Source organism: Peromyscus leucopus, chromosome 16_21 (assembly GCF_004664715.2).
Source record: "Peromyscus leucopus breed LL Stock chromosome 16_21, UCI_PerLeu_2.1, whole genome shotgun sequence".
NCBI lineage: Eukaryota > Metazoa > Chordata > Mammalia > Rodentia > Cricetidae > Peromyscus > Peromyscus leucopus.
Genome location: NC_051084.1, coordinates 26,780,240 through 26,800,431, shown reverse-complemented (window position 1 = coordinate 26,800,431; position 20,192 = coordinate 26,780,240). Strand labels below are relative to the sequence as shown.

Genomic DNA, 20,192 nt, shown 5'->3' with positions numbered 1-20,192 from the left:
GAATTTTAGACAGATGGTAGCATAAAAGTAACATATTCATTAAATAAATAACAGTTACAGTTACTGCTTATTCATCGTGGTGTGTACCTGGAGTTGTTCTTAAGTCTTTGGGTTAATGAGTTATTTAGTTTTTACATTTGTACTGAGGCAGGCACTGTCATTATTATCTTGTAAATATGAGCGTTAGAAACATAGTCTCAGGGTTATATGTGATAACATAAGAATAACTAATGTGCATGCTCCCCCATACACAGCCAGAGTCAGGTACTGTATCAAGATATGTTTCACAGTAAAATAATACACCGAAACAATCCTATGAAATCCAGCATCTGTTGTAATTGCCATCCTCATGATGCACAGGAGTACACAAAAGCCTGCAGATGTTAAATGACGTGTGGGTATGATGTAGCATTAGGAACTTTATTCTGCTTCTCTGTCAGGGGAGTGGAGCTGGTGTTTGCATTCCCATCCCTAGGAACCAGAGACTGTGCACGGCCCCTGCACACCACTCCCTTACAGACCAATGTTTTGGGGTTGAATTATTGAAGTTTGAGATTGCAAGAAACTTCAAAAATGACCATTTTAGGAAAACTCTATTTGCCTTTATTTTTAAAAGTCCTCTCTAAAATGTCGGCCATTTTCTTGTAAGCTCTGTGGGATTAATCCTAACAGAGGCTATCTGCCCCGGAAGTGACATATTCTGTCTTTAGGCAATATTATTCGAAATGATGTATGCATCTAACATCCTTTAAGCCTGAGCTTTTGCTCTGAACTCATGAGAATGAGTTTTATTTTATTTCCATCACTGGATCCTTTTTAACATATATAACACTGTTCTAAGTTTCCTGGCAATCATAGGCTCTGACCTTCTGCTCAAGCTAACTTATACATTTCTCTCATCAAGCCTGAAGCATGTTTCAGATGTGTGCTGAACAGTCTAACATACAGTAGGACTAACAGATTGAATCTAATTCCTGGAAATGCTATAGGAAGCTGGTGAAGTGAATGTTCTAGATTGTCAACTTTATGGCACTTTAGAATCACCCAGGAGACACAAACCTGGGAATATTGGTGAGGGTACTTCCGAACAGATTTAACAGAGAAAGAGGACATACTCTGAATTTGGGTGCACGGTACAGTCTCTAGTGAGTTGTTTAGTTTTTACACAAGGTGTCAAGAGACTAGGATGAATGATAAGACCAAAAAAGAGAGAGCGAGCAGAGCGCCAAAATTCACCTCTGACTGTCTCCTAATGCAGAATGCCTGCTCCACCATTATGGATGATGTCACACAAACCATCAGCCAGGATAAATCCTTCTCATCTAAACTTGCTTTGGTTATCTGTTTTGTCATAGCCAGGAGAAAATGAACTATCACTACTAGCTAAAAGTCTGGATGTGGGCAGGAGTGATGGCTCAGCACTTGAGAGTGTATAGTGCTCTTCCAGAAGCATGGAGTTCTGTTCCTGGCATTCAAGTGTGGCAGCTCACAACTGCCGATGCCTCCTTGTGGCTTCCACGGGACTCTGAACACACACATATACATATACATATGCACACAGATACACACACATATATAAAAAAATTTTTAAATTAAAAACAATGCTCTTAAGGGGATAGGTGCTAAAATCTGCTATCTAGCTTTATTCTTCCAAGAAAATCAATTTGGACATATTTCCCCAACTCTCCATGTCTCAGTGTCCTTTTTGATCAAACATGAATAACACTTGTGCCTTCTTTGTTGAGTTACTAGAGGATTAAATGTAATCACCAGTTAGACATGGAGAAAACTGCCTGCTGTGTAAGCCTGAAATCAGAAACTATATATATATATATATATATATATATATATATATATATATATATATATATATGATATTAGTTAAAAATGGAAGGTTTGCTGTGTACAGACATTGACACAGCAAAGAAGTTTAGTCTACATTCTCAAAGGACTTCCACTTAAAATCCGATTTCATATTTCTTGTGAATTGACCTATGGTTGCGTTTGACTCTGGAACACCATAAATCATGTCATGCCATGGGCGCATAATTAGATGTCCAGGGAAAAGCCACAAGCTGCTTCTGGGAAATGAAATCTTCCCCACTCTGCTCCACCCCAATTTCAGTTATTTAGTCACATCTTTTGGAGTCGCGATTGAGTTTTCTAGAGAACGGCTCTCTGTCTCCGTGTGTTACGTGTTCACGAGAAGCCTTCCATCTGCATCCTCAACAAGGTCATTGATCAAACACACAGTGGAGCAGAGTCAGAGACAGAGCCTGCAGCAATCAGTTAATGCACTCTATTCGGGGAGTCATTTGCTCACTCAGAAATCCACCTAGCTGTACTCACTCGCAATATTTCTTAATTTTGTTAATAAGACACTATGGGAGAAATCTGAGGGAGGCTTATCTAGATCCAAGTGTCTATTATCAATTTATGGCATTACCTGCCTGGTAATCCCAAGTCAATTTTTGAAATAAAAAAGAAGTAAGCTTATTTGAGAGCAGTTATTCTCAGATAACCCACATGCCTCTGGTAATTACTGCCTTCTCAGAGGGCTCTCAGAAACCTCCTGGAGACTCACTTACATAATCGAAGGAGGTGTTGATGGTAACTTGCCTTCTGCACTTTGGGATCTGTCTCTGCTTCCTTTTGAAAGTGGAGGCTTCCTTTTATTTTTATTTCTGTCACGAACCCCTTTGCCACATCAACTGCCAAGGTAGATAAAGGCAGCTTAGATGTCTCCTTCCCAAATTTAGAGTTTTGGAGTTTAATTTCTCAAGGTCTCCACTCAGTGCATTTACTGACACCCCCTGAAACCACCAGTCTGCTTTGGAGCACACTTCCTGATGCCTCTCTAGCCCTTGTCCATCAAAACTCTCACTTGGGAAAAGTTGTTGTTATACCACATGGTCTTTGTTTTGTTTGTCTGCTTGATTCTTCTTTAATATTCTTTGAATTTGTACCATTTCTATTGTTTCTGACTCCAGTTTTCCAGATTGTTCTCCTAGGTCCATGACATTTGTGGGTTTCTTTAAACATGGACCCTCCTTTTGTATGTCCAATCAAAATTTTCTATAAATATATACTGAATATCCATCATTGTCAGGTACTGTTCTAAGCATTGAGGGTACAATAGTGAAGGACACACACACACACACACACACACACACACACCACACACACACACACACACAAACACCCTGCCCTTTGCCTCATAATCTATTCTCTGCTGCAAGTCCTTGCTTAATGAAATTATCACTGCATTTTTCCCACCTAAGGGTCCTTTTCTTTTATTATGTTGAGCTTTAAGGTAGACGAGCATCATTCCACCCTTTTGGATTGTCTCTTTGTAAGGATTTTTTAAAATTTTATGTATGTAAGTGTTCCCCTGTGTTATGTGTGTGTTTGGTGCTAGAGGTCAAAGGAGCCTGTCAGTTCCCTGTGGATGATGGTTATAGATAGTTGTGAGCTACCCTAGGGGACCTAGGAACCAACACTAGGTCCTCTGCAACAGCAGCAAGCACTCTTAACCAAGAAGCCACCCCTCCAGCCTTTTGAATTATCTTTTTAATAGAGTCCTGGAGTCTTGGTGCTATAGTCCGCTTTTCTGGGATATCATTATTGAAGTTGGAAGGCTGAATATTTATGTCTGTATCTACTTCTTATAACATTTCCCTCCTGTAATGTTTCTATAATGTGAGCAGATTAGAAAAAATATGGAATCAGTAGGCTCTGTCCTCATTTATGCTTATTAGGATTTTTTATTTTGTTTTTCTTTTTAAAGACAAGATCACATGTAGACCAGGGTGGCCACAAATTTGCTATGCAGCCAAGGATCATAGTCTTCATATGGTTCTATTATCATTCTTGGGGTTTTTTTGTGAACTTATTATAACACAAGATATTTTGCCAACTCACAAAAAGTTTTACTTAGTGCCTAATGAGCTGTGATTTAGCTGATCTCTCTCTTCTGCATGTGGTCATATGTTTTCCTGCTAATTTAAAATGCTATTGTCTTCTAGAAATAACACTATACTGGTCTCTGGCATCCTTGGGGTATGGACCTGGAGTATGCTGCAGTTTCCCCTGGACCTGGCAGGTAAATGTATTCATATTTGTATATAAAAAACAGAAAATTATGACTCTTAAATATAAACCATCCTAGGATGAAGGAGGCAGTTGAGAGAACTCATGCTTTGATAACCTAGTGTTAGCTCTACTCCAACTTAGAAGGAAGGTAGGCTGAAACTCAGGAAAGCCAATTGTGGACCTGCTTTGTTGTGTGGTTGAGCCCAAGATAAATGAGTGTAGTCAGGCCTGGTGGTGTGTACCCTTAATCCCAGCACTCTGGGGGTGGAGACAGGAGGAGCAGGAGTTCAAAATCACCCTTGGCTATATAGCAAGTCTGAAGTCAACCTGGTATATATAAGATTCTGTTTCCAAAAAGAACCTCCCAAATTAATAATAATAATAATAATAATAATAATAATAATAATAATTAGTATTTGAGCAGTTAACTATACTGCTTTGCATTCAACTCAACTAATACTTCTATTACTTATTATCTGTAATCCTGCCAAAATTGATTAAGATGTATGTGCCTCAGTTTTTCATCGGTGAAATGGGATGACACTCACAGCAGTTCAAGGGATGACTCAATAATGTAGTGAGTGCTTAATGACCCGTTGATGTGCAGTCTCCATATTTTCAGCCAGTCACATTGTGAGACCCCAAGGTAAGAGGTGCAATGTCAAGCCCCAGGTGCAAAGTTATGATTCTCTTAATGGCGGCCTGTATTCTAACTTTAAGGAATACGTGCATCGTTGAGGGTCGGCAAAAGGTGAACTGTTCGGCTGGCATTCCATAATATTGTTTTCCTATGGCTGTGCTTTCCCACAGTATGGTACCCAACAGCCACACACAGCTGGGTGGATTGGTATTAAATAAAACGTAAGGAACAACTCTTCAGTGACCCTGGCCATATTTCAGCTTCTCCATTGCCACATGTGGCCCTCATGTTGGACAGCAAAGATATGAAAATGTTTTTTAGCATCATAGAGTTCTATTGAATGGTTCCAGCTTGGAATCACACCCTGATTTTTGGTCTGCTAGAAATGTGACTTGGCAACTCTTGTCCTTGGTTCTTTACTCTGGAGGAGCCTCCAGACGGTAATACTTCTTTTTCTTAATCGATTTTATTCTTTGCGACACTCTTCCTGTTGGCTTCAGGGTGAGAATAAGACAGAGTATGTGAATGTAGGGGTCCACACCAATAGATTCAGAGGTCTTGTGAAAATTTTGGGTCTTAAGCACATACTTTCTTGGATAAAATTGTTTCCTGAATGGATGGGAAGAGTTGCCTGACTTTTTTCAAATGGGTGTGGGGGTGGGGGGGTGGGGGGGGTTGGGCATGGTGGTGTACTCCTTTAATCCCAGAACTCTAAAGACAGGGGTGTGCAGATCTCTGAGTTTGATGCCAGACTGTTCTACTTTGTGAGTTCCAGGCCAGCCACAGCTACATATTAAGAACCTTTCTCAAAAAGAAAAAAAAAGGAAAATACCAATCCAATTACAGATTAATAATCACAAACAAATATATGCAAACAACATGCAGATGTTTTGCTGAAGTGTGCCTTAGGTACATGGTACTGGTTACCCAGCTAGAAGCCAGCCAGCTGCTGTTCTGATAGACTCCTGGGCTCCATCCTTTGTAGAGTGAGTAATACCCTTGGGGGAGGGGGCCCTGCCAGGAGGGATTCCCTGAGCATGGCTTCTCAAAAAAAGGCACTCCCTGACCTTGCCCGTGTCTCTCTTCTGTCGCTCACTCGCCCTCTCCTCTCGTGTGGTTCGCAGACTTGCTAAGAAAAATTTTATTTAAGAAAGAAATTGTGTAAACGTTCGGAGGTGATAATGCTATGCAGCTGTTTGAAAAACAAAGACCAAATGTCACTTCTGACTAAACGGCTATTGTACTCTCCAACAAGCAGTACATTATGTTCACCCCCTATCAAAGGCGCTTCATGATAGCTGCAGCACGCCCTTGCTGGATTGAGACATTCTTTGTTGGAAAACTCCAAATGGAAGGCTTTATTATTACAAAAAAGGATTATTTTCTACCCTTGACCCCGAGTTTAATTTACATCTTTGAAATTAAAACAAAAGTTTCATCTGTTGATGGAGTCTCCTTTTGTTCAACTGGCCAAAAAAAAAAAAAAAAAAAAAAAAAATCCGCAATTATTCTCAGTCTTTCTTTTAAACTGGGAAACAAAAGCAGAAAAAAAAAATGAGGACAAAATGAAATAATGGCCTTTATTTGGGCTCCCACACAAATACACACCATCACCCCCATTAGAAAAGTATGTTTAATGTGAGTGAAAATTGAATTTGGATTCTGAGCACTTAGTAGGAATTAGGGACATTCTAGAGAAAGCTCCTGCGATGGTCCGGCTGGGAACTCTGTCATCCATATACTGCACTTACCAGTCAAGAAAGTCCGTCACCCATTCCACTAAGAGGGAGACAGAAGGAAGAAGCAGAGACAGAAAGGGAGACAAGGTGCTAGTCTAACAGAAAACAAGCCAATGACTAGAGACCCCGTCTTAGGATTCCTGCTATCCTAGATTTCAATGGAGAAACTGAGGCACCCGGAGGTTCTGCAGCACAGCCAGTCTCTCGATGCTAGAGAGTGAAGCCGCCGAGAGAGAAATACCAGGCTTCTTGACTTGAGGCCTCCTGAGTACAGACAGGTCTCTGTTGCCTTCCCGCTCTGCCGACCTCAAACACACACACACACACACACACACACACACACACCAGTTTCCTTTACATATTATGCTCTTTAGTCTATTTAATTGGTCCTTCCCTCCCTACAGGGAGGTTGAAAGATGATGCAAAACCTTTAAAGTGGATGGAACCACGTGGCCAGGATGCAGAGGCCTGAGGTGGGGAAAAATCTCCTCTGTTCCTCCCAGGATTAAACTCCATCCTTCACAATCAGACCATCCATCGTTAGTGATTTTTCAGCCTTCTCTTTCCATCTTGCATTTCTGAATGGTAATCGTTGTTGCCTTCCTTTTTCAGTCCAGTTGAAACTGGTCTGCCCCTCCTCTGTGAAAGCCAGGGGCTTCCTCAGGCTGTTCCTGTGCCAGTACAGTGCGGATCTATGGACCATTGGCCTCAGCTTCTTCATCCAAGATGGCCCCTTCCTCGTCGTGCGCCTTGTCCTGATGATCTATTTCAAAGTGATCAACCACATGCTGGTGTTCTTTGCTGTGAAGAATTCCCTGGTGATGGCACTGCACTTCTACCGGCTGGTGGCGTTGATCATGGCCACCCGTGCTTCCATGCAAGGTCGTCCAGAAAGCCTCCAGACAGGGCACAGTGGCCCAGACCAACCCTCTGAAAGTGGGCCCAGTGACTGGGAGGACACCTCCAGAGAGGCCCTGCCTCTGCAAGCCTCGCCTGTCACCTCCGAGGAGTCCTACTCCAGCCATACCTTAGTTATTTGTTCCCAGCACGCAACGCACCGGGAGGCTTAACTCCTCTTCTTTTTATAGAATAATTCTCTCTTTACCCCCATCCCCCTGCCCACACCCAGTTTTTTTTTTTTTGCATACAACAGTTTTTAAGGAAACAACATGAAAAGATGATCCTGTATCAGAGTCAACGTACTCTTTATTTTTTCATCTGAATGGAAGAAACTTGGATGGGTGGCTGTTGTTACAACCTCCTGTGATGATAGCGGACATGCTAAGAACCACTGTAAGTGATTGGTTCTATGGGACGGTTTGGAACGTTGTAGACAGGGGTGTCATAGCGTACCCTCCAAAGATTTAGGGCTGACAACTACCATCCCCACCACCAATCCTCCGGGGTGACCTGGTTATACAGAAGCCTTTAACGGTGGCTAGACTGTCAGACTCTCTCATCTGATCTTCTCTGCGTTGAAAAAAAAAATGTATATTCAATGAACACAGAACAAATGAGGGGGGGAACACGTTTAAAATCAGCTTGCCATGGGATGGAAGCTGGGAACAGGTGCTGTCCATCTTCTTCAGTACAGAAAATAGCCATGGTCACTGCACACGTCCTCCCAGGAATCTTCTTCTTCTGGACCAAAGTGGTATTCGGCCATGGTACCTTTGCTCTTAGAGAGGAGTGACAGCTTTGGGCTTGGGTAGCACAAGGTTGACAGCAGGCCATTTCGGTTTGAATACCAAGTGAGTTAACTTTTTCTACATTGTCAAGGTGCTCCACGTGATCAGGTTCCAGGGAGCCCTGGCACGCAGTGATGAAGGTATCTGTGGCCCTTAGTGTTGCCATGGTTTCTGGTAGCTGCCAGGAGCCACTTCAGGAGTAGCAACAGTAGCAGCGTAAGTCACAGCTCCTGGGAAATGCCATCCCTGGCTCCAGTGTGGTTTCAGGAACAAGGTGATGAGAGATGGTGCCAGCCTCATGCACAGGGCCTCCATCAATGTTGAGAATCACCACATGGTACCCTATCACCTCCTGGGAATTGTGGTGGCTTTGTTTCCCATGACTGAAATAGTCTTCCCCTTCCTTTACACATCTCTATGCATTCTGGGTGGAAATGATTCCAAACCTTTGGAAGCAGCTCTTGCTTTTAAATACGTGGTGAAAACTGGACTTGGCAATCTAGTAAACAACTCTAAAACTGTGCTGTTAGAGTTCAAGACATCAATCAGGCCACACTAGCATTCCCAGGAACTCAGAGACATTTATTCAGGGAACTTCTTAAATTAGATGTGACTGTTAGATGATCAGTTGGGATATTTTTTTATCTATGAATTTCTAATATAGCATGGTATTTATCCATCACGTTTGATAACACGTTTTATAAGCAAATTCTATTTTACACAAAACCACAACTGTTTTCTAATAATTTCTACTTCTTTTATTCCTTGTGCTTTCCATTTTAACAATGTCACGGTTGTAAAATGTGCAGGAAACAAATGGAATGCATTTATAATTTTTTCATAATAATTGTATGCAAGCTAAGGTCAAGATTGTATTTATATAAAGTGAAGAATGTGACAGTTTTGAAGGGGTGTCATTTAAAATTCTTAGCAATGAGACTTGGGGAGATGCCTCATGGTTAAGAGCATGTATTGCTCTTGCAGAGGATTGGAGTTCATCCTAATGCCCACTGCCCAGGGCTTGCAATGCCCTCTTCTGGTCTTTGTGGCCACTGACTGCACTCATGCACAAGCACACACATATACTTGCACACACACACACACACACACACACACACACACACACAGAGAGAGAGAGAGAGAGAGAGAGAGAGAGAGAGAGAGAGAGAGAATAAAAATATTTTAAAATAAAATACTCAGCAATGGGAAGCAAAGGGGGAAAAGTAATAATACCTGCTATTTGTCAAACTGCCTCAGCCTTCTCCTGCACTGCTGGCTGCTTTGTGCTGAATACCTTCTCCCATGACATGCATGGACCACTTCTTCCTGCCTGTTTGCTCACAGCATATTTTTTGTGTGTGTGTGATTTATCTTTTTCCCAGAAAAACAAACACTGAGCCCCTAAAAATAGAACATAGAGTAGTATGACTATTGCAAGGATTTTTTAAAGTGCTTTCAAATCTGAGGCTTGGCTTGGTTTCATGACTTTCTAGTGTTTAAATGAAGTATTTTGTAATTAGCCCTCCTCCTCGGGCCTGTCCAAAATCTGGCTTAACTTAGAATGCCAGGAAGTCAGAGAGCACCGAGGACCAGCTTGGTAATTAATGGATGGTCAAAAATAGATACACAGTCTTCAAGGCTTTTCCAGGAAAATCTGCTAAAGGCAGCATTTAGCCTAACTGCCAGGGTTTCCATTTCCTTATGCTGGCTGCTTTGATCATAGCAAAAATGTCTGTTGCTTAGTCTAGGTTTTTATCTCCGATGAAAAGTTAAAAATGTATTTGGTTAGTTGTATGTTTGTAATCATTACTATTATTTTACCCTTTAAAATGGTATGTTTTTATTGTAGACTGGTACACACTGTAAATGTTTTGGATCTCCAAGTGCTTGTCATAAGCTGATCGGAGCATCAGTCATCTCCCATATGTCAGCATCTGGAGACATGTTTACATTTTATTTGTAGTGGGAGAGCTTACATCAAGTAGGATGCAGACTCTGTCCTCCGTCTCCAGCCACAGAGCATGCCAAATCCCAACCCCTGAGGATGGTGGGGGCTCACTTACAGTTGCTGGAGACATTACTGGTTGATTAAAGTCCAATCAAATATCCTTCCTATAAACATGTTCTTCCATTTGTGAGAAAGCCCAGCATCCATGTTTATATGATGCTGTGTGTGGACACACCTCAGGGTCCTCTCAGGCCTCATACATATTGACTGAGTCTTAAACGCCACAATACCATGCTTAGGATGAGCATACTGCTCTGTCTTTGATTATCCTGCCATGTTCTGTTGCAGTTGTAAATGACAGTGTTGGAATGTGGAGGCTTGAACTAGTCCATAACATTGGAAGCTTCCAGGGAGAAGTCCAAGAGAATTATGCCACTGGCTCTGTTGTCCCACCACAAGCCCTTCAGCAGCCATGAGGACATGTCCAGATAATGATGGGATTCACTACTATCCACACACCTCTTTATTCAACAGGAGCCATTCAGAGCTCTGGGAAGGCACACCTCACAGGTGTGAACCTGTTAGGATTGTCACGGTCCAGAGTTCAGTGTGGACTCTAATCATATTGGGCATTTAGCACCAAGAGCTGTTAGCCAGATTCTTCAATGAAAAGACAGAACTGGTGAGATGAGGCCCGTCGACCTTCACTCCACTCCAGGACTCCTTAAAGTTAGACGGCATAGCCTTACAGATCAAACAGCCTTGAATTATGAGATAAAAAGACACTGCTGTTTTCTAATTCTAGGCTTTGCTTTTCACTTAGTGGAACTTTTGATCTGTCCTCAGACATGTCTGATTAGGGCTAGACCAGGCAGCTGGAGGCTCCATTTAACTTTCAGGATGGCAACAGCAGCTTCACAATGATAGAGGAATGAGCCACCATGGCCTTCTACTTTATCGGTTTTTGTCTTTGAGATCATTTTTACTGAAACAATATGTGAGTGTATTTTCTGTGAGTATTTCTATATTTTCTGTGATTTGCCTTTTTGTTTTATTATGAACATTAAATACTTATATACAGCTTTCTCCCAGTACTTTTTTTTTTTTTTTCCTACTCTGTGTGTTTCTCTACTGTAACTCATTTCCTTCATGGTTTTTAAGCTCTGGCTTAATAAGTAAAACTGATCTATTTTGAACATGATTAAAGTGGCATTTCCAACCAGCGAGCAAAGAATGACCAATTTTATAAATGATGTTGGAAAATGTTGCTATCCATCTGGAAAACATAAAGTGGGATTTTTATCTCATGAAATCTATAGAAATAAATTCCAGATGGATTAAATCTCATTGTAAAATGAAAACTATAAATATTGGATGGAAATACAGAATGTGTCTTGAGCATGTGGGGGATGGGCAACTTTCTCTGAAGCAAGACCTAAAACCCAGAAGTGGTTGGCTGGTAGACTTTTCTACATGAATGTTTAGCATTTCTGAGTGGCAAAGAGTATTATGAACATACCAATTTGGAGAAACTAAAAGAAAAAAAAAGCTGATGTAGCCAATAAAGAGAAGGGTAGATATTGAGAAGGAAGAGCCAAAGGTATATTTATCCATAAAAGACTGAGCATCTAAAAATTACTAAGACCTAAGTAACAATTTAATAACTTACTTAAAAGTAAACAAACCCAATAGCATGCATGAACAAACAACATTCAACTAACTTTTGAACAGATTTCCATTACAATATGAATTAAGGCCTTAAAATGTGTAAGTTTAAACTTCAGATTATTTAGAAAAGTTTCGAATGATGCTGAGAGTCATAAATGAGTAAGTTACCAAGTAGACATATTCTACTGGGCGGTAATAAGAGGCACTGATAATTTAGAAGTGCCAAGTTCTTCTGAATTCATCTGCAGATCTGACATCATCTCCATCACATTAGTAAAAAAATCCTTTTTGCATGTATGTATGTGTGAGCATGTGTGAAAGCCTTCACAGTTGTCAGGTGTCTTCCTCAGTTGCTTTACACATTTTGTTGACTAAGGCAGGATCTCTCCATGAACCCCGTACTAGCTAATTCGTCAGTCAGTCCAGCCAGCCAGTCTGCTTGTTTCCACATCCCAGCACTGGGATTACCAATTGCCTGCCATACAGGAAGGCATGTTCATGAACCCTGCAGATTCAAATTCTGCTTCTCTTGCTTATAGGGCAAGTGCCTTACCCACTAGACCATCTTCCCATTCCAAGTCTTTAATTTCTAGTGACTACTATCAACTTTAACAACAAGCTTTACATTCTAGTGACCACTTCTTATGCTAGAAAGAATATTTCGTAATAAAATAAGAACAAAAGAATAGTTGGAACATGTTTTTAAGAGGCAAATGGGAGGGTGATTTCAGTATATTTAACTACATTACACAGTTACAATAGACAAGACAATTTGGTTCTGTCATAAGAAGAGGCAAGCCAAAAAATTGAATGGAATAAAGTCAATAAATATGCTGAACTATGTAAGGGATTCAGCTACATGATAAATCACAGGCCAGGAGTAGAATATTATGAATAGTTTAGGTTTTGTAAAATATTAAATTGGATCTTTACTTCAATCCATATGTTGAAAATACTTCCAGATGGATCAAGTGATTAAAGATTTAGAATTAAAAAAACATAGAGAATGTTGCCTTTGTACTTAAAATGGCAAGAATGACTTTTTAATAAGACATAAAACAAGGCTGCAGAGGGGATTCACACAGCAGCTCATGGAAAATTAGGCATCATAGGAACATCCTAAGCAAAGAAAGCTGACCAACAGACTAGTCAAGAGAAAAATAAAACAACAAACGGGGAGGATGGCCTTGCCACAAGTATACCTAAGTATGAGTTTTCCTGAAGAATAAACAGCTCCCAGAAATAAGGGGGGGAAAAGGAAAACGCCACTGGAAACCAAAAACAGGAGCCAAAGATTTAGCATATGATTCCAGGCAGCGTGAATAAAGTCATGAAATAAGCCGCAACAAAATAGCATTTGTCAAACGAAAACTAAACTATGAGTAAGAACTTTTCACATGTTGTGCAGAAAAAGAGGCCACATTTCTTGGGTGGTGCTACAATAGGCGGAAGCTAGGAGGAGGTACCACTGTTCACGGGCAGTGAGGGTCCATACTAGTTCACTTTGACAATAGAACTCAGAGATGGAAATTAACATTTGTGATCTGACCTAGCAACTCCATGTCTAAGCAACCATCCTATGGTTGTATGCATGCAAAATGTGAGAGCAGGCAGTCCCTGGAGTAATGAATTAACAATGTAGATATGATACCCTACCAATTTCAGAAAGACTGATTGATCTAAAATCAGTGGCAGAAACAATCACTTAGAGATTTTTTTTTTAAAATTAAAGATGAATGCAAATTTGTGTGTTGCTCTTTTTGTGTTAGTGACACCTGCATAAGTAGCTAATAAGAGTGAAACAATACTTATTTTAAAAATTATAGACACTTCTGACTTTTTTTTTTTAAAGATTTATTATATATACCTTGTTCTGCCTGCATGCCAGAAGAGGGCACCAGATCTCATTACAGATGGTTGTGAGCCACCATGTGGTTGCTGGGAATTGAACTTGGGACCTCTGGAAGAACAGCCAATGCTCTTAACCACTGAGCCATCTTTCCAGCCCAACACTTCTGACTTTAATTTACTTTTATGCTCTTTACTTCTTTATTAAAGACATATCTGTCTTCATTAAGGGTCTGATTTTTTTTTTTTTTGCCTGCATGTATGTATGTGCACCATGGGTATGCAGTGCCTGTGGAAGCCAGAAGAGGGTGTCAGATCCCATGGAACTGGAGTTGCAGATGGTTGCTGAGAACCAAACCTGGCCCTCTGCAAGAGCAGCAAGGGCTATTAGTAGATGAGCCATCTCTTCATCTCTTATACTTTTTATAGCTTGGATTTTAGAAATGGACAAATTACCTTCCATACATAAAAAACAATTATCAACAAAAGAAAATCTTGTTACCTTACAATCTTTACAAGAATCTTTTCTCTTGTATAGATACATTGATATCATTTTACAAATAAAGCAGCTATCATTTCTATTTAATCCAAGAAAATAAAGACCTCACCACTGTAATCAAGAAAAATCCCATAGAACACTTGATAAACCAACAGCTTAGACCATGTCAAATTATGCTTGTCTCATGAAGTATTGAATAAATGGGAAATGAAGTCATCATGAGTAGATCTATAATAGTCCAGAAAATCAAACATACTAAAGGATTCACTGGGTCCTGATGGATAAGCATCATAGAGATTGTGTTGTAATTACTAATCCAATAAATCCTTACTCTCTGACATTTGTGGAGTCACCAAAACAAACCATACAGAAATGTAGCTTTGAGTTACATAGCAAAACTTATTTTCTGAAGAAAGACAGAAAATTGAATGGAGCCTTGGGGGGAGAAGACTTCTGAAAGAATCAATGTGTTCATTTCCAAGTCCATTTTCACAGCTCATCTAATTTGAGTATGTAGCCTATTCTAGATTTTGTCAAATATTTACTAAATGTACAATGGGTTGTGGTGCATGATCTAATGGGTCATATGCAAATCTGATCAAATCATGGAGCAAAACAAAAATTCCTAAGCCAACCATATGTCAGATACCATATAGACTTCATATCCAGTGAAGAATCTGGGCCAAGGAAAATTGGAGCTATAAGAAAAATATGTTTTCTCTGTGGAGACGATGCTCAGCTCCTGCCAATCATGTGGCTGGAAAATTCAGATGGCTGTGGTTCTGGTATCTTGGGGGTTGTTCCTACCTTCTGGCAAAGATTGCTGCTCTCTATTACTTAAGGGTTCCCATGTGACCTGAGTGACAGATCGTAGCTGGGTCAAAAGCTAAAATGATGTCATCAGCTGTCTCGGTTTCAACTGGTTCGGATGACTAGTGGCTTTTCCTGGTTTATCTAAGTCAAAGTTTTTTTTTTTTTCTTTTTTACAGATACCGTGTTTGCTCTATATATCACAGACGCAGCATGCACATTCTACAAGGAGAACTCACTGGCTCTTCCGCTCAGGCACCAGTGGCAGAATCACAGGCATCTATGGCTCTTTCTCTCTGTTCTTGCTTCTCATTCCTAAACAGCCCCCAGTTTTGCAAGGTGTTTGCATGGTTGCTTCTGCTTATGTTTCTCCTCCATCTTTATCCTGCCATGGATAAAGCCAGGGTTTTGTCGAAGAACAAAATTGAGTGAATGAACATATATTATAAAGGGGATTTATTAGATTGGTGTGTGTCACACAGGCTGGAGGCTGGGCCGTTCAACCATGGTTATCGGCCCACTAGAGAGCCAGAAAACTGACAGCTACTCAGGACATGAGGCTGGATGACTCAGCAGTTAGTTGCAAGGTGTTGCTTAAGGCCTAACTAGGGGTTTCCTTGAGAGCCCCTGGCCTTCAGTCTATGTTGGAAGGCTAAAGAAGCTGGGTTCCAGTGTTGGTGAGGGATGGTGGCGGCATTAACGGAAACACTTACCGGCAGATGCACTCACCGGCAAGGGATACAGGCAAGCAGGAGAAAGCAGTCCTGCTTTTTGCTCAGACATATTTATATCTGGGCTTCTACCCCCATGAAGATGTTGCTTACTCTAGGGGTTTTTCCCTGTCCACTCATCCTTTCAGGAAGTAGTCTCCCAGAGGGAACCTGCTTAGTTCACTCCAGATCCAAGCACACATCTCTGAATCAACAAAATCAAAGTCCCTAAGGTATTCATAAAGACATGCTAACCTGGACCCAATGCTTTAGCTCTGTTCTCCACCATGGCAGGCTGCCCCTGCCTCTCACAAAATAGCCACCATAATAAACTTTCCTGCGCCTGTCATTATCTTCTACACCACGGGCTTGTATGCAGAGTTCTTTGTTTACATTTTTGTTGTTTTTCCCAGCAAACTCCCTACAACTCCTATTTCACTAGTCAATTCATGTCTAATTGCCTTCTCCTCCCATGGACTGCCCATACCCAAGGGAAGAAAGAACCTCAGCAGCCACTCTTCCATCCTGTGAGCAGAATTCCCAGCCCTGACTCTTCATTTATGGAGTTTGCATTGGATCCACAATGCCAAGGAAGATAAAGCACACACAGGGCTATGACTGCCTATTTATCAGGAACCCCAGCTACAGTTTCAGGAGAGAAAACAAGCCCTAGATCTCTGGAAGTTTCCTCTTCTTGAGTCTGGATAAGCTGTACGTTTCCCCCAGTGCACACTGAGTCCTGATCCCTACAAAGGTTTTGCTTCACCTACCTCACTCACGCTTTACCAGCTTGTTGGTACTACCTTCTTTGGTACCACAAAAGCCTCTGAAGGCTTAGCTCAGACATTGCACATTCCTGCTTCCAGAACTGAGTGGACTTCAGCTGTGGTTTACAGCAAGATGGACTTGCCTCCATCCCTGTTCTCATCATCTGGATTGTGGCAGTGTGACTGTGGCCCTATCTTTCCTGTCAGGCTGGCAGCTGCCTTGAGGCCACAAGTTATGATTTATACTCCCTTATAATAACCACAGAATTTGTTCCCAGAATTTTTTTTCCTTCTGTTACTTCTTGGGACAACCCTGCCCACTTCTCTCCTACTCTGAGACAATTATTTCTCATTTGATTACAGTTTACATACAAGACCCTCAGGGAGGCCAACACATTTCTCTTTCCATAATATTCTCTTGTACATTTTGCTATAAATTTATTCTCATATATATATATATGATTGCTTCTGCTTATGTTTCTCCTTATATGTATATATGTGTGTGTGTGTGTGTGTGTGTGTGTGTATGACCACATTCACTCCCCATTATTCTCTCTTATCCTGCTCTTCCTTCACAATGAATGACCCCTTTCTTCTTCCCAAGAAGTCCCCCTCCTGTGTGTGTGTGTGTGTGTGTGTGTGTGTGTGTGTGTGAGAGAGAGAGAGAGAGAGAGAGAGAGAGAGAGAGAGAGAGAGAGAGAGAGAGCCCAGTCTTGTGAAGACAACTACAGCTGAAGTGAGTTCGTGACTTCACCAGCCATGACACATGCTGAAGACCGAATTTCCTATTTAGGAATAATCACTAAACTGTCACTTATTCTCATCACATCAATCCATTATGAGTCTCTGCATTAACCTCTGTCTATGACAAACAGAACCTTTTCTCTGCAAGGCCAAGAGCAGCACTCTGTATAAGCACAACCATTTAGAAGGCGGTTTGACACCAAGTCCATTGAACAAAAGAGCAGTGGTTGGCTTTTGCCTATGGCCTCCTCAGCCAGAGGCTTTTGAATGGGCTTTTACAGTAGCAGACATAATCTCCTTCCTACAATAGGGGCCTCAAATCTTATTAGAAAGTGTTTGGTTATGCCCATAACAGTTATGCCCTTAATGCACCTGTGGGCACATCTTACCTGGAATGGTACTATTATTATAGCACATTGGGTTCACAGCTGAGTAAGTTCATTGTTGACTGCTCTCTCCCAGAGCCTGCCTAATGCCTTCCAGCACTGTGAAGGCTAGTCAGCAGGGAGGAAGCTTCCAACTAAGTTCCAATTTGGTTCCTTTACATTTTGCAACCAAACCATGTGGCAACTTCAGCAAATGTCTTACCATATAGCTCGGACGGACAACCAAGAGTAATGGCAGTAGCTTGTATTATATTCGGGGAATTCTGAAGCCTCCCTGATTAACAGTCCCCAGGGAAGCATCCCTTATCACTCACTGAGATTTTCATAGTTTTCAGTTTATAACTGTATTTATCTTTATTTCCTTCCTAACATTTTGACAGGTCAAAGTTTCTTATTTGATATGTTTATAGTGTCTAGCTTACCTACAATAAAATTTGAAGATCAGGAGTATCTGTCTTGTTCATCTCTGGCTATTGGCAAGTACATGAGTAACTGCTCACATGTTGATTTTTAGTATAATGTGTTTAGCATGCTCATGTATACAATAATCCTTTTATAATATGGCAAATAATACTTTATAGTTATATATATATATTAATGTGTTATCATTGCTTGTGTGTTTCCTAATGTGAACTTTTTTTTTTCCTTAAGAGGATCTATTTCTTGGCTGGGTGGTGGTGGTGCGTGCATTTAATCACAGCCCTTGGGAGGCAGACATGGGCAGATATCTCTGAGTTTGAGGCCCAGCCTGGTCTACAGAGCAAGTTCCAGGATAGCCAGGGATACACAGAGAAACCATGTCTCAAAACACCAAAAAAAAAAAAAAAAAGAAATGAGAGAAAGAGAGAGAGAGAGAGAGAGAGAGAGAGAGAGAGAGAGAGAGAGAGAGCAAGCATCTATTCCCAATTTACTCTACTCATGCATGTGAACATAGAAAAGAGCCAACCACAGACCAACTGCTTTCCCACTTCTAACCCTTCCCAATTCTCCACCTTTTCCTTGGAGTCTCGTGATGATATGATGAGAACCATCACCTACCAACCACTCCTCATATTTTCTCAGTATCAGCATCAGCACCTCTGTCCCGGTGGGTCTGGTTGTTGCTTCATTCTCAGGATACACAAGTCCCATCTTATCTGGGAGGGAAGCTCCCCTTTCCTGACTCCCCTTTCACTGTCTCAGGGAGTAGCTGCTCACCATCATCACTGCTTCTTCCAAGCTTCCCTTCTATGTTTCTACAGACATTCCCCAGTTCATCACGTACAGATTCAAATCCCCTCCCAAATTCATCTCTTGTCCTGTCTTCCCTTCCATTTCATCAATAGCAATCCTCCTCTTCCAGTCTTTTCATTTCAGTGTTGGGACTCCCCTATGGTTAACTTTCTTCTTGTACTTGAATTCTAACAATCCTAATCTTGCTTTATAATTAACACAGTTGTGTTACTTCTCAGATTCTGTAAGTCACACGTTCATTGCCAAGATTTCAGGTACACATACAAGCATAAAGGAGAGGGCAAAATGATCTCAAATCCTATGTTGTTATCATATTCATTATCAGCAATCTGGTGGTGATTATTTTGTGAGTTGTTAAAGATAAAAGATAGCTGGAATGATAGACAGAAATAAGATCATATATTACTATTTTTAAAGACAAAATGGCACCACACTGGAAGTATTGGAAAAAAGAGTATGGCTGAAATTTGTATTCTGAAAACTTCAGCTCTCAATCTTAGTAATACTACTTATCTGGAGACAAACATAACCTCACTGGGAAAAAATATGTCTTCAAACTTTGTGAATTTAAAGCTGGGACTAAATGGTTTACCCCTGTGGTAAATGGAAGAATTGAGACTTCATGATCTATGTCCTGTGGACACAGTCAGAATATATGGAGAATACACACACACACACACACACACACACACACACACACACATTCTTTCTGAATGATCAATGGCATCAGCAAATATCTTTGAAGAGAGATTCTGTCTGAGCCATTGACCACCATCTGAGGAAAGCACAAATGAGGAAGACATTGCCCTTGGTTGTGAGGAGATTTGTTTTTTTTTGTTTGTTTTTTTTTTGTTTTGTTTTTTTATCAGCACTCTTTAAAAACAGCCACTATAAGCCCATAAGCTTTACCCTGTGCTGCCCATCTTCTTTCCCAGAAAGGGCTCCTTTTGGTCCTCTGTGGGTTCTGTATAGAATTCGAAGTTCCTGGCCCTGCTTCCATCGCGCACTTTGAAATATGAGAAGGGAGGCAAACAGGAAAGAAGATCTGAGGAAGCTGGTTTAAAAGAGATGAAAGTTGTTTGTTTTTTTTTTATTTTTGAAAACACATTTTTTTGTAGGTTGATGGCAGTTGATTTCCAGAGGATGGTCACTGTTGGATCCCCAAATATTGCAGAATCTCATCTTGGGCCTGTCATGATTTTGGCAATAATCTGTAGCCTTTTTTCAGGGGATACAGCTCTTCCGGATGAGGCTTCTGTCTGAACTCAGCCATGTTTCCACAGTCAAAGTCAAAAGACCATTCATGTGAAAACATTGTGGAAGACTTGAAAGCATTCCATACACCTTCAGAAGAGTCCAAAGTGAGCTCCTGGGAGATTTCCAGGCCAGAAGATGCTGTTGGGTCACAGATGAGTGAGCA

General features: G+C 40.9%; 1 protein-coding gene across 1 annotated transcript in view; it reads left to right on the top strand.

Moving 5' to 3' along the window:
• Tmem26 (transmembrane protein 26) overlaps positions 1-9,258 on the top strand; it is a 47,091-nt gene extending 37,833 nt beyond the window's left edge. The window contains exons 5-6 of the mRNA XM_028877231.2: positions 4,026-4,102; positions 7,084-9,258. Of these exons, the coding sequence (XP_028733064.1) occupies positions 4,026-4,102; positions 7,084-7,541 (535 nt within the window). The 3' untranslated portion in view covers positions 7,542-9,258. The remainder of the gene's footprint in view (positions 1-4,025; positions 4,103-7,083) is intronic.
• Positions 9,259-20,192: the final 10,934 nt, after the last annotated feature.